Source organism: Mustela putorius, unplaced genomic scaffold, assembly GCF_011764305.1.
Source record: "Mustela putorius furo isolate JIRA1106 unplaced genomic scaffold, ASM1176430v1.1 tig00000281_pilon_pilon_pilon, whole genome shotgun sequence".
Lineage (NCBI taxonomy): Eukaryota > Metazoa > Chordata > Mammalia > Carnivora > Mustelidae > Mustela > Mustela putorius.
The window spans coordinates 27724362-27738892 of NW_025421343.1; the positions used below are offsets into that span (position 1 = coordinate 27724362).

General features: G+C 40.0%; 1 protein-coding gene across 4 annotated transcripts in view; it reads right to left on the minus strand.

The window, feature by feature from the left end:
* Nucleotides 1–1789: 1789 nt before the first annotated feature.
* The window catches only part of EIF2AK2 (eukaryotic translation initiation factor 2 alpha kinase 2), a 30490-nt gene continuing 17748 nt past the window's right edge, over nt 1790–14531 (minus strand). For 3 of the 4 annotated variants that reach the window (XM_045079261.1, XM_045079259.1, XM_045079258.1), the window contains 6 exons: nt 13027–13146; nt 11060–11240; nt 7355–7483; nt 3588–3689; nt 2558–2611; nt 1790–2481 (listed from right to left, as the gene is read on the minus strand). In XM_045079261.1, the coding sequence (XP_044935196.1) occupies nt 2359–2481; nt 2558–2611; nt 3588–3689; nt 7355–7483; nt 11060–11240; nt 13027–13146 (709 nt within the window). In that variant the 3' untranslated portion in view covers nt 1790–2358. The remainder of the gene's footprint in view (nt 2482–2557; nt 2612–3587; nt 3690–7354; nt 7484–11059; nt 11241–13026; nt 13147–14531) is intronic. The other variant, XM_045079260.1, reaches the window with a different exon arrangement.

Here is a 14531-nt window from a genome sequence, read left to right on the forward strand (position 1 = left end):
TATATTTGGTCATGATATCTCTCTAGAGAGTCTCTTACTACTTAGAATACTTCCTCTACTTTTTTTTTTTTTTTAATGATATTGGCTTTTTTTTTGAAAACCCCAAAGTAATTATCTTATAGAATGACTTCATTCAGGGTTTGTCTAATAATTTCTTCATGATTGAATTTCAGTAAAATGCTTGGGCAATAAAACTAAATATGTGATAGTGTATAATTCTTACACCAATCACATTAGGAGAGGCATAATATTAGTTTGTCCCACCTTCAGTGATGCTAGATTTAACCAAGTGGTTATTGAGGAGAGGATGAGATCTTTCCATTGCAAAGGTGAATTTCCCCTCTTCCCCTTCTGATATAACATCTGTGGGATTATGCTTAATTCCTGTGAAGATCTTGTTCCCCAAAGCCTTTCAACCAATAGCTTTAGCATTCACCGATAAACCTTCCCTTTGTCACATACTCCTTTGGGAGTTGAAAACCATATTAACTGCTTTTAGTAACTTTTTAGAAATAGCCATAAGCCAGGCACTTGGGTGGCTCAGTGGGTTAAAGCCTCTGCCTTTGATTCAGGTCATGATCCCAGGGTCCTGGGACTGAGCCCCACATCGGGCTCTCTGCTCAGCAGGGAGCCTGCTTCCCTTCTTCTCTCTCTGCCTGCTTCTCTGCCTGCTTGTGATCTCTGTCTGTCAAATAAATAAGATCTTTTAAAAAAATTTTTTTTAAATAGCCATAAACCTTTATAAAAGCATTTTCTCTATAGTTTTCTGCTTAGCCTAAATTTGGCTCATTTTAAAAACTGTAAAATTGGGGCACCCAGGTGGCTCAGTGGGTTAAAGCCTCTGCCTTTGGCTCAGGTCATGATCTCAGGGTCCTGGGATTGAGCCCCGCCTCAGGCTCTCTGCTCAGCAGGGAGCTTGCTTCTCCCCACTCTCTCTCTCTGCCTGCCTCTCTGCCTACTTGTGATCTCTGTCTGTCAAATAAATAAAATCTTTTTTTAAAAAACTGTAAAATTATATGACAATTTTAGAAAGGTAGTTGGTTGCTCTAAAATTTAAATCAACTTTCAGGTTCTTCCAGAATGCCACCCAAATTATCTTCTGCTATTCCCTCCAGCAATCCAGGGAAATAAATGAGTATATCCAGTGCTCCTCAGGTATATCTCTTCAGAACTCAAGCCACGCCTCTAGCCCATTCAGTTCCTCTCTACTCAGTTAAACCCCTCCCCTACTTGAAGTCTCACTGGAATGCCAGACCTAAGCCCTGCACCATGATAGGTTAAGTAGAAAGGAGTCTCACATGAACCTCTCCACATTGACTACTTTCTGTGCTTACCTCCTGCCTTCCAGCGCAGCTGTATCTTTATATCTGTGTTCTAACAGATACAAAATGTATTTAAGATTTAAAAAAAAAAAAAAAAAAAAAAGAATAACTAGGCAGTAAGCAGTAGTAAACTCAACAGTCAGTTTAAGAAAAAATGGTGAATTGTTACCTTTGCAGTTCACACCCCCCCCTCCCCCTCCCCGGTCACAACACTTCCGTCCCTTCTCAGAGAATCACTATGGGATTTAATATTTCTTATTCCTTTCTTTCCCTTTATTGTTGGATCGCACTTGTTTGCATTTCTAAACAAAATTATTTCATTTAGCCTTCTCTGGAACTTTATGTGAAGAGAACCATTCTGTCTATATTTTCTGTAACCGGCTGTTTGTTGAACATTATGTTCCTATGAGATAAATCATGGTACTGTATTTAGCTTATCATTCATTCATTTTCACTGCTATATAGTATTACAATGTGTGAAAAAATACAATTTATTTATCCATTCTTCTTGTGATGGACATTTTTTTTGTTCTTTTGGCTGTTACAAACAGACTTTCTATGAACATTCTTGTAGGCATGCACATGGAAATGGAATTGATGGCTTTGAGGGTATATAAACCTTCAGCCTAACCAGATCTGACCAAACTGTTTTCCAAAATCAAAAAACCACTTATCTTTTTATGAATATCATATTTCTTTAATGAGCTGGTTAGCTATCTAAGACAGGGAAAGATCTTCTTGTGTTTTTTGGCCCAGAAAGAATGAACACTTAACATTTATTAATTGATTGATTCACTAATAGATAGAAAAAATTTGAGAGATTCCCTATGTTTATAAAAAGGAGATAAAACAGGAAAATAAGGCAAATGTACAAATGCTTTTGAAGTTAAAAAAAATTCAAATCTTCCTAAAATGTAGTGAAAAATTAAGGGAAAATTTAAAATAGAAGGTAAATACCATCGGTAGTCCCTAGAAGATTTTAGACAGTTACAGAAAAATTGAATATCCAAAGTAGGATACTTTTTTTAGAAGGGCTCTAATACGTGCTTCGTTCCTTTTTCACTGCAACATTTTTCCACTCCTTCAAAGTCTCCAGTATTTCAGAAGCATTAGGTCGCTTTGTGGGATCATGTGACAGTAATTTCTGCAGAAGAAATTTCTGTAATGATAATGAGTCAATACTAAGAAATAGAACATTGCAATAAATAAAATTATGATTATTTTCAAGTGCTTACTTCTCTGGCATCAAACACATCTGGGAACTTCTCATCCCTTAGCGCTTTAAAAATCTGAAAATAAAACATATAAAATCGTTAGGAAATTCTTTACTTGGGTGGAAAACCAAAGTTGCTTCTCAGCCAAGAAGCATGCAGGATTTTCCTTCCCCACCTTGCTCCATCCTTAACAACATGATATGTTGAAGTGTTAAGGACATCATATGCATTATCTCCCTTCATCCTTTTTGGAATCCTATGTGATAGGTGTTTCATTACCCAGTTGTACAGAGAAGGCTGTTGGCTCCAGCCAAGTTCCCTTTATTGAGCCTCAGACCAAGCTATCCAGTTGCCCAATGCCTTTAGGAGCAACCCATTGCCTCCATAAGAAAGAACATCATCTTGCCTTCGTCCAGCCCCAACATGTCTTTCCAGGGCCACCAACCATCCCTTCCTTGTCACTTATATACTCCAATAAAAATGCCACTGCTTTCTGTCCCCACATTCTTCACATTGCTGTCTGAAGGCTGGACTTGCCTTCTTTCTATTTGGGGTCATTAGAAGTGAACCAATCCTTCAAAGCCCAGATTAAATACCCCCATAAAACCGAAATCCCTATAGCTAGCAAGATCTCTGTCCTAGCCATCTCCACAAAACGTCATGTCTTCTCCCAAAACATGTATAGCATTCTCTTTTCCTTTCTAGAATATAAGCTCCTTTAGAGCAAGGTTCATCCATTTTTATAACCCTGTAGCACTTAGCACAATGTCTTATACAAATAAGGCAATCAATAAAAGTTTACTGACTGACTCATGTAAGAAACAGCTGTCATTTTATGAGGTGTACACACCTCTGGAAGAAGACCAAAGGTTTCTGTCTTAAACAAAAAGCTTTGGTTGCCCAAACATGGAAAAGATAAAATCTGTATTTCTTTTTCAGTCAACATGAATATATTCAAGCCAATCCTCACATGAGGGTAATTACCGTAGAGCACTTCGGAGATGACTGCAAATAATTTTTGTTGCTTAATTCCTTTTGTGAGATTATTTACCTGTATTGTTTCTGAAATAGTGGGACATATATAAAGAAGTTCTGCCAGAATTAGCCCCATAGCAAAGATATCCACTTCTTTTCCGTATTCTGGTGAAGAAATCTAAAGAGACCAAGATATGTTTACACTCATTACTCATGCAATGTAAAGATCCATGTCTTCTGAAGCCAAGAAAATTATTTGACCAAGATATCTTATATCATGTAACAAGACATTATTTGTTAGCAACACCCGACTACCCTGGTTCAATGCTGTCACTTAAGAGCTGCATCAACCATGAAAATTAACTTTCAAGGGTAGAATAATCTCAACCCTAAAATGGGGATAACAAAAGTTTCAACCTCAGAGTTTGACTACAGTGTTAAATAAGATGCACCATAAACAAACAAACAAATAAATAAGATGCAGCAGGTAAAATAGTTAAAACAGTTCTCACTAAGCGCCTTGCATGCAAATGTTCATAGAGATGTATTTCTAAAATTCTGACTGGAAGCAATGTGAATGTCCATCCATGGGAGAATGGATAAACACATCGTGGTCTATCAGGGCAATGGAATAGTACTTAGTAATGAAAAGGAATAACCTGTTGGCATCAGCAACGACTAGAAGTTCTCCAATTGACATTACTTCAAGTGAAATAATCAAATACAAAAAGATACATAAAGTATGATTCCATTCATATGAAGCTCAAGACAGGGAAAACTAATCTGTGGTGACAGAAATCAGAGCACTGATTTCCTCTGGGAAGGAGGGATGGGCTGGAAAGGGCCAGAGGGAATTTTCCCAGGTGAGGACAGTGTTCTACATTTTCATACGCTTATGGGTTTCAAAGGAATGTGCCTTTGTCAAAAATGTACATTTAAGATATATATTTTATGGTATACAAATCATCCCCTAACAAAATGATTTTCAATTAAAAAACCCCTAAGAAAATGAAAAGCACAGGGAGTCTGGGTGGCTCAGTCAGTTGAACGACTGCCGTCAGCTCAGGTCATGATCCCGAAGTACCAGGATTGAGTCCCAGGTCAGACTCCCTGCTCAGTGGGGAGTCTGCTTCTCCCTCTGACCCTCCCCCAACTCTCTCTCTCACTCTCTCTCAAATAAATAAATAAAATCTTTAAAAAAAAAAAGAAAAAGAAAAGCACAATGATGAACGAATTTTTAAAAAATATATTTAGGACTGCAACATAGGATGCAGGAGATATTTTTAAAAGTGGGATTGGGAGGGAGACAAACCATAAGTGACTCTTAATCTTACAAAACAAACTGAGGGTTGCTGGGGGGAGGGGGGTTGGGAGAAGGGGGGGTGGGGTTATGGACATTGGGGAGGGTATGTGCTTTGGTGAGTGCTGTGAAGTGTGTAAACCTGGTGATTCACAGACCTGTACCCCTGGGGATAAAAATACATGTTTATAAAAATAAATAAATAAATAATAAATTAATTTTTTTTAAAAAGTGGGAGTTAAAGGGGAGCCATCAGCCACCTGTTATCTTCCATTTTCACATTCCACCAATAAATTTTATCTCTGTGCCACATGGTTCCCAAAGAGAGCAGGTGAATGTGCTCTTCAATCTAGACTCTCAAACATCAAAAAGATGAAAAATAGATAATAAAGTATCAACCAAAATATATAAGCTCCTAGAGGAATGAAATCTACATAGAATACAAACGTTCACAATCAATAGCTGTACAACCACGTTCGTAACAGCAATTTTCACTAGAGCCGAAAGGTGGAGCAACCCAAGTATCCACTGATGGATGAAGAGACAAACAAGCTGTGATCTATCCATACAATTTGTTGTACGGATATTGTTGAGCCTTAAAAAGGAAGGGAATGCTGGCATATGTTACAGCATAGGTAATACTGAGAATATTATGCTGCATGGAAAAAGCTAGTCACAGAAGGACAAATACTGCATGATTCTACTTACACAAGGTATCTAGAGCAGACATATTCATAGAGACAGACAGCAGGATGGTGGTTGCCAGGGCTGGGGAAGAGGGGAATGTGGAGCTATTTGAGAGGTGCAGAGTTTCAGCTTTGCAAGATGAAAAGAATTCTGGAGAGGGATGGTAGAAGTGATTGCACTAAAATGTAAATATACTTGATGCCACTCAACTGTGCACTTAAAAATGGAGAACACGGTAAATTTTACGTTATGTGTATTTTTCCAAAATTAAAAATAAATATGTCTTAGAATCAATAGCCTTGTTAATGCCCAATTAGATACAAGGAGGCCCATTTTCACAGCAAAACACTATACATATTGAGGGAAATGCTTTAAAAACATAAGTGGTGTCGGTGAAGAAAAAAAATATTTTGAAACTTCATTGAAGAATATAAAGATGACCTTCAGGGAGGTCTATCATTGCTCCCAGCTGGGCAGTGAGAGGATGACACCTGCCATCTCCTCCCCTTGGTCTGGGCCATGCAATCTGCACAGGGCCATGATAGTTAGTAATGTACGCCACTCCTGGGCAGAGCCTGCCCAAACACCGGGAGATCCTGCCATGGTCCCCTGCTATGAGGAGAGCAATGATACGGATAGGATGCTTCCTTCAGTCTGGGCTCTGGAATGAAGGAGACACGTGGGACCAAACCACAGCCGGACTGCAGCCAACACATTACGGGGGCAAGAAATAAATCTTTGATATTCTGTATGCCTATGTGGGCCTGGGAGTCACCAGTTACCATAGGATTGCCCAGAAAGGCTGACTTGAGAGAGGACTTGAACAAGGGGAAGGAGCCTGCCAATTTCACAGTATTGGCCAATTCTGAAATACACTTGAAATGTCATTCTATTCATGGACACCTGGGTGGCTCAGTCATTAAGCAGCTGCCTTTGGCTCAAGTCATGATCCCAGGGTCCTGGGATGGAGCCCTGCATCGGACTCCCTGCTCAGCAGGAAGCCTGTTTCTCCCTCTCCAACGTCCCCTGCTTGTGTTCCCTCTCTTGCTGTGGCTCTCTCTGTCAAATAAATACATAAAATCTTTAAAAAGAAAAAAAGAAATGTCATTTAACTCAATAATTTTACTTGAAGGAACCTATCACAGATAATGATGGAAATACTTGTTTTTAGAGTCAAAGATAAAGGGGAAAACATGTAAAAACTTGCTAACAGCCTAACTAAATACCCATTAAGAAGGAAAGTTACATTAATGATGGTACAGGTCAGCATACAATGTAGTTAGTAAAATGAATGTGCAGATCCACCTGTGCTGAGATGGAAAGATTAGGATACACTGTTGAGTGAAAAAAATTAAGTCACAAAACAACATTACAGTAACTTGTAAAAGTGCGTCCTTATATCTTTATGCAAAAAGTCTCTAGGGGCACCTAGATGGCTCAGTGTGTTAAGCCTCTGCCTTCGGCTCAGGTCATGATCTCGGGGTCCTGGGATCAACCCCCGATTCAGGTTCTCTGCTCAACAGGGAGCCTACTTCTCCATCTCTTTCTCTGCATGCCTCTCTGCCTACTTGTGATCTCCCTCTCTCTGTCAAATAAATACATAAAATCTTTGAAAAAAAAGTCTCTATATACATACATATTTGTATTTATATATGTTTATAATTCAGAGAAAATTATCTGAAAAGATAAACAAGACTCTATGGGAAGAGCAGGAGTAGAAGGGAAGGTTAAAGAGAATTTCCCATTTTTATTCTACATGGTTCTGTGCTGTTTTAATTTTACAAGAGGCACCTATTATCTCTAGAATTAAAAATTCAAAGGAAGTGAAAAATACATACAAAGGAAAGGGATCTCACCTGCTCTGGGCTCATGTATCGAAGAGTTCCTTTATTACTTGTCCGATTTGTATGATCTCTCAAGGATGTCACAAGTCCAAAGTCTCCAATCTTTATGTGCTTTGTATTTACCATAAATATGTTACTTGGCTACAGAAAAAAAAACAACCCAATATTTAATTTATAAGTACCAATTCAACAGACTGTTGTCACATCTCCAAATCATATTTAACAACGGCTGTTTTTATATTTCTTTATGAGGCATTTACCCTTACATGGGTAGCCCAAAACAGGATACTTAATACCAATGGTATTTAAAGTACCAGCTGAGGACATAAGGATTTCTCTGTCACCTGAGAAGGCTTCGGGCCTAACTGCCTTCCAATATCTGAAGAGATGCTTAGTGGAAGGTAGATTCTACTCTGCACAGTACTAGAGCATAGAAACCACCAAAAGGCTTGCTTATGATATCCTAATATACTAACGGTGTGGTCCAAAAAATGCGAATTTGAGAGTCTCCATCTCAGGGAGTGGGGCTGGACATCGACTTGGTAGAAGTATTGCAAATATGAGTCCAGGAATCTGTTGGGGATTGAAGCAGAAGCCCTTCAGATCTCTAAGTTTGAGAGTCTCAGAATGAGTCTCTTCTTGATAAAGCTGTTAAGATATCCTATGCAGAATTTCTCTTGGGGGCTTCCTTGATGTCAATTTCTCCAGGCCCCTGACATCTTCTTGACAAACATACCCCTTCTGTCTTTGAGGGCAGGCCACATTAACTGAAAGCTGATAACTAGCACTTAAGTATTTCTGTCTATGTACGTAATATTCTACGCAGACTGAAAATGGGAGAGGGACAGAATGGGGACTGTTCATTCTATTCCACAATTCTGTAGCTGGTACTGACCAACATTCTAAAGACCATGAAAACAGGAATGTTGTTGATAAGGAGATTAATATTTTGCTCTTCCTGGGGTGCCTGGCTGGCTCAGTTGGTAGAGCATGAGACTCTTGATCTCAGGGTGGTAAGTTCGAGCCCCATGTTGGGTGTAGACATTGCTTAAAAATATAATATTTAAAAATATATGTTTTGTCATTCTTGAAAAGGCAACTGTGAATAAAGTGTTGGGCTTTACGTGCACATGCAGAATCTGGAAGGTAATACTCACGAGAGGGCCTAGCGGAAGAGCTAACAGGGAAGAGACCATAAAGTCAGGAAGGCTGACAGAGGAGCTTCCAAGAAGCCCTCCTACAAAGACTCAGGCGGAAATTAGCAGTCAGATTAGCACCATTAACAATGAGGCTGGAATCCAGTGCCAGTCATAAAGATGGAAGGCTGCAGATGCGTGTGGGGTGGGTGCAGAGAGAAAACCTTCCAATGCGGTATTCAAGTTACCATGCAGGAATGTTTTGGGTTTGCAAGTGCAACTGCTGTTCCCACAGAGGTCTAAACCCTGAGGTTGTATTTACAATGCTTCTAAATCCAGAAGCTGGATGAGACTAATAAAAATAACAGATCGCTTGCTATAGTTCATTAAGAAGAAAAAATAAAAACAATTAAGTCACATTTTGTCTAATCAGTTATGGTAACAATAAGGCAAAAAAAAAAAAAAGTGTAAACTTTATACAGGAAGTTCGGGGAAAAAGGGCTGAATCCACAGGCCGAGGCTGACCAAAGAGCCTGGGCCTGCAGAGGGAAAGAACCCCCAGAAGCTTTTACTCTAGAAACCTCTATGTCCCTCAGCAGGATGTTCAACTAGTTCCCCCCACCTCCATTTTGCTGTAATATATTTTATCGTTGAGGTATAACTGACATATAAGTTTCGACGTATGATGTAATGATTTGATGGTCTAATGTTTCAGATTCTGACAGAAGGTGGTAAAGGCTGGTAGACTCTATGCAATACAGACTTCCTAGGGTGAAGACCATCCTCTGGCAAAAACCACCCACAGCTGATGTCGTGTGAAGCATCAGAGAAAGGTGCCTGCCTTCGTCAGCCTCTTCTCTCAGATGGGATAAAGTAGCAAATGTAGCAGCAAAGCTAGAAAAGTTAGGGGAGGTCAGAAGGCTGCGGAGTATTAAAGTCTGACCTTCGAGCAATTGCAGATATGGAGCAAACACTGTCTGCAAACAGACCCAAGGAAAGATCAGCCGGTGACCAGGGCACAGGCAACATGGGAGATGGAGATGCTAGGGAAAGGAAGAGCCAGGCAGCACCTGTCATTTTCATGGATTCATCCAGAAGCGAGCCTGGGAGTTAATGCCCAAATGTCTGCATTTATTTGCAGATTACTTTATTATTAATTTGCCTAATTTTTTTATTTAACTATATATATGATTTATCCCAAGGTGGAAATATAGCCATTCTACATGTCTTCTTTTGAACACAGTTCTTCTAACATTCCAACTTTAAAATGTACCTTTAAGATATTGTTAAAGGAAGATGGAACCAGGGGTACCTGGTGGCTCAGTCGGTTAAGCATTTGACTTCGGCTCAGGTCATGATCCTGAGGTCTTGGGAGGGAGCCCCAAGTCAGTCTCCCCAGTTGGTTGGGAGTCTGCTCTCCCTCTCTCTGCTCCTGCTTTCTCTCTTGTGCTCTCCCTCTCTCTCTCAAATAAATAAATAAAATCTTCAAAAAAAGAAAGAAAGAAAGCAAAAGAGATGGAACCAAGTGGATTCCAACACAAAGGCCTCAAGCCTCCAGCTCCTGGGGGCAGACCAAAGACACACTTTCATGGGCCAATTATTCCCATCTAAGCCCAACAACTCTATACCCAGGAGCTTCTTTTTCTCAAGAAACTTTTTGCTTCATTCCTCATTCCTGGCTTATCGACGAGCAGGGTAAGCAGACAGCCAAGATCCATAGAGACGAGGTGCTTCTGCGGGATCCATAGTGATCAAGAAGGGCTATGTAATGAAATTGAGACCAAAGAAGACAAGCAGAAAAATGGGTCGAGCACAAAGAACAGAGCCTCAGTGCTAGGATTCCGCATAGCAAGTTTGTAATGGGAGGAGGCAGGTTACAGGGAAGAGAGATTGGGGGACACCGTGTAAAGCTCTCCTGTCCCTTCTTTCATTTTGACGAGAAGGGGTAAAATGGAAAAACAGCTCATCTAGACCATGAAAGAAGCGAGGAAGTCCACAGAAAACAAAATACAAAGGTATGCTATGTGTTCCAAGTTTTGGATTACTAGTTTACCAATCGCAGGGTAGAAACGTCTAACCAAATCCCAAGAAAATTCTAGACTCTGGACCCAGTATCTGGGACTGCCCTCAAGAGTAATGACTTAAGAAATTAGGAGAACCACCTTCCCAAAGCCAGTCACGGGAGTCCCTTCTGCTTCCCAAACAAGCCTGAGTAGCGGTAGAGGCAGGGACAGAGCGGCCCACTGGTGTGCAAGCCACAGTAACCATCTGCACACGGATGTTCAGCTTCCGAAAGCTACTGGTGCTTGCACCCTGAGTGTGACGAGCGGCCAGATAGCAGCAGAAGTGAATGAACTCCTGCCTATAGGGCTCATTCTGACTGTCTCAATAAATTCATTTGTCCTAGAGGTCTTCTGTGTGCTGCGATGGAATGGTATTTGGGGCAAGTTCTAGATCCATTCTAACTTTAAAGGATTTAAGGATTTTTCAGGACTGCCCATCAATTCTAAAACTAGAGAAGGTAAATTTAAAAATGACTATATCATATTTATCAAATCTGAACAGTACATTTTCCATTTACCTTAAGGTCTCTGTGAATTAGCTCTTTGCTGTGTATATACTCTACACCTTCTGCTATTTGTTCATATAATTCCAGAGACAAAGGTTTGTCTGGTGTCTTGTCTCTTCTTTCATCAATCCATTTCTCCAATGTCCCCTTGTCACAGAATTCCATTTGGATGAGAAGACACTTGATCTTTGACCTGGATATAAAATTCACAGTACGTTACAATTAGCAATAAAAATAAATTCATAAAAAATAACCTTTCTTTTTAAAATTGTACTTTATCTCCTTAAGAATCCCCAAATATGTCTCAAAACAGAAATCTAAATATAACAAACTTGACCAAAATATAATAAGTCACCTTTTCATTTAAATCCTAAGTTCCCAAATGTCCAGAGCTTTACTTGTGAACTATAAAGTATGAGTCTGACCATTCTTTAATGGCGAAGGATCCTGGATCACCTTTGCTAATAGGAATAAGAACATAAACGCGATGAAATTAAAGAAAACCAAAGTTCATCACTACATAAAAGAATTCTGGAACATTTTAATTTATCATCAGCCTACTGAGTTCTTTTTTGTGGAAGGCCTAGAACAGGCACCTAGAGATGAAAAAATGAATTAGAACCCATCCTTGCTGTCATGCGGGTTACGGTTTAGTGAGAGAAATACATGCAAAACAAATTGAAAACAGCATAAGGAAATGTTCTCAAAGAGTAGTGCCAATAAATTCCTATGACATACCCGTGAGGACTGAGTCTGCTAACCATGCTTTTATGTTGCTTTCTCAACTAGCTTGGCCTCAATATTAACTTATATTCTTTTTTTTTTTTTTTTTTTTTTAAAGATTTTATTTATTTATTTGAAAGAGAGACAGTGAAAGAGAACATGAGTGAGGAGAAGGTCAAAGGGAGAAGCAGACTTCCCATGGAGCTGGGAGCCTGATGTGGGACTCGATCCTGGAACTCCAGGATCATGACCTGAGCCGAAGGCAGTCGTCCAACCAACTGAGCCACCCAGGCGCCCAACTTATATTCTTTGAACTTATGTTGGCTAGAAAATAGGAAGAGAAAGCCAAGAATTTGCTAAAAGCTGAGGAAGTCCTGTCTGTATGCTGATGGTCCGTAACTCCTGAAACTAATGATAAAGCTCTCAATTACCTCTCCACTATGGGGTAGCTGGGGCTGGAGTCGAGAGTCAATAAATGAACAGGACCTCAATGTCCTCGGGATTTCTGTGAGGATAGTCTTCAAGAAACACTGGCTGGCTTTCAGAGGGACATGCCAGGTTTTTAGAACCTTCCAGTCCTTTGTCAAGGGCTTGGGACAAAACATGAGTGATACCCAGTGGAGTACCCCCATCACAGCTCATAGTCTTACAATTATTTTCACTGTCCACCATTCCACCATACGTGGTGTAACTGTATTCAACAGAGACTTCTTGGGGCACCTAGCTGGCTCAGTCGGGAGAGCATGTGACTCCTGATCTCAGGATTGTGAGTTCAAACCCCTCATTGGGCATGGAGTCTACTTAAAATTTAAAATAAAAAAAAAAATTAAATTTTAAAAAGAGAGAGACTCCCCACCCACTTGACTGCACTCCACCAACCAGGGGCCTCTGAGAAGGACAGGAAAGTGCTAGAAGCTGAGGACACGCTTCCAGCTGTAGCATCTACAACACATTGAAAGCTTCTTCATGAAGCTGCATTTACAGCCTGGCTTGAGGTTGGGGCACATGAGCAAGCCTACACATTGAGGTTCTGAAAATAGCTGAGGACAGTTAAAAAAAAAAAAAAAATAAGCAAGTTGGGAGCAAGGAATAGGAGCCACGAAAAGATTGCTAGTTATTTCCTTATCTGGTGCATAGAGACATAACAGAATTTGTGGTTGTGATATTACTAATTAATGGCCTTAACTGGTGGCCCACAGTTTGTAAATAACAGTTTCCTCCATCCTATTAGAGCTACGAGAATTCTTTGTAGTTACCTTGAAGGATTTTCGCTGTCCTCAGGATGGTAATCTTCCCCAGCCCAGCAATTACAGTACTGAACAATATTTGGGTGATGAAGCTCTGCCAAAGCTTTTACTTCACGCTCTACCTTATTCCTTTAAAGAAACAGGGAAGAGAAAAGTGTCATTATACATCCCTGTAAAAACTACAAGTCCAGTAACAGAAGACAGCTACGTGTGCTTCCTTATTCAACGGTCACCCTGGTTGTTTAACACTCACCCTGAGTGTTTAACATGGAAGCCAGGAGGAACACCTGGGTGGCTCAGTGGGTTGGGCCTCTGCCTTCGACTCAGGTAATGATCCCAGGGTCCTGGGATCGAGCCCCGCTTGGGGCTCTCTGCTCAGCGGGGAGCCTGCTTCCCCTCCTCTCTCTCTCTCTGCCTGCCTTTCTGCCTACTTGTGATCTCTGTCTGTCAAATAAATAAATATAATCTTTAAAAAAAAATAAAAATAAATGGAAGCCAGGAGCCCACCAAAGGAAAGACTGAACACACAGAAAATACACAGCTGTTCTCATTCTCAACATAACAGAAGAAGTGGTGACTTCATTCATTCCAAGTATCAGATAATTTAAAAGTCATTCGTGGTGGTCTTCAAATGCCAGTCATGCAAATCTTGGTAACTAATTCACACATCATATTTTGTTTAGACTTGTGTTAAAATCACTTTGGATTTCACAAGCCAACCCTGTTTGGGCTGCAAGGGTAACCCAGGCAACTTGAAGAACGCCAATCAGAATTTTCAGTGTGTAGCAAAAACAGACAAAGGAGATCTCCTATGCCGAGAAAGGGAGACTGCAGGAGCTTTACATGGATATGGGATCAAGAGCAAAATTCTGTGCTACAAGGAATTAATAAATTTGAGATTTCAAGGGTGAGAGAGGGTAAGCAAACATTTTATAATCCCATTTTTTAAACTTGAAAAGTTCTATACCTACATGTCACAAAATTTATAAGACTAAAGGAAGAAAAAGTACTCATAATTAACAGTCCTAATACAATCAGTGATTATTTTGGTTTGTTTCTTACCGTCTTTCTTCATACACTTTTTTTTGGTGATAACTTAATGACTTTTTTATTAACATAAAATGTATTATTTGCCCCAGGGGTACGGGACTGTGACTCATCCGGCTTACACATTTCATAACACTCACCATAGCACACACCCTCCCCCATATCCATAATTCAGCCACCCTCTCCCTACCTTCCCCTAACCCCCCCCCCCAGGAACCCTCAGTTCGTTTTGTGAGATTAAGAGTCTCTTATGGTTTGTCTCCCTCCCGATCCCATCTTGTTTAATTTTTTTCCCTCCCTACCCCATGACCCCCCACCCAGTCTCTCATATTCCTCACATCAGAGAGATCGTTTCATACATATTTTTATATACTTATAATTATAGTATATAATTTTTATCCTATTTTCACATAACAGGTCATCTTTACATTTTCCTTGTTACACAATCTATGTAATCTATACATATC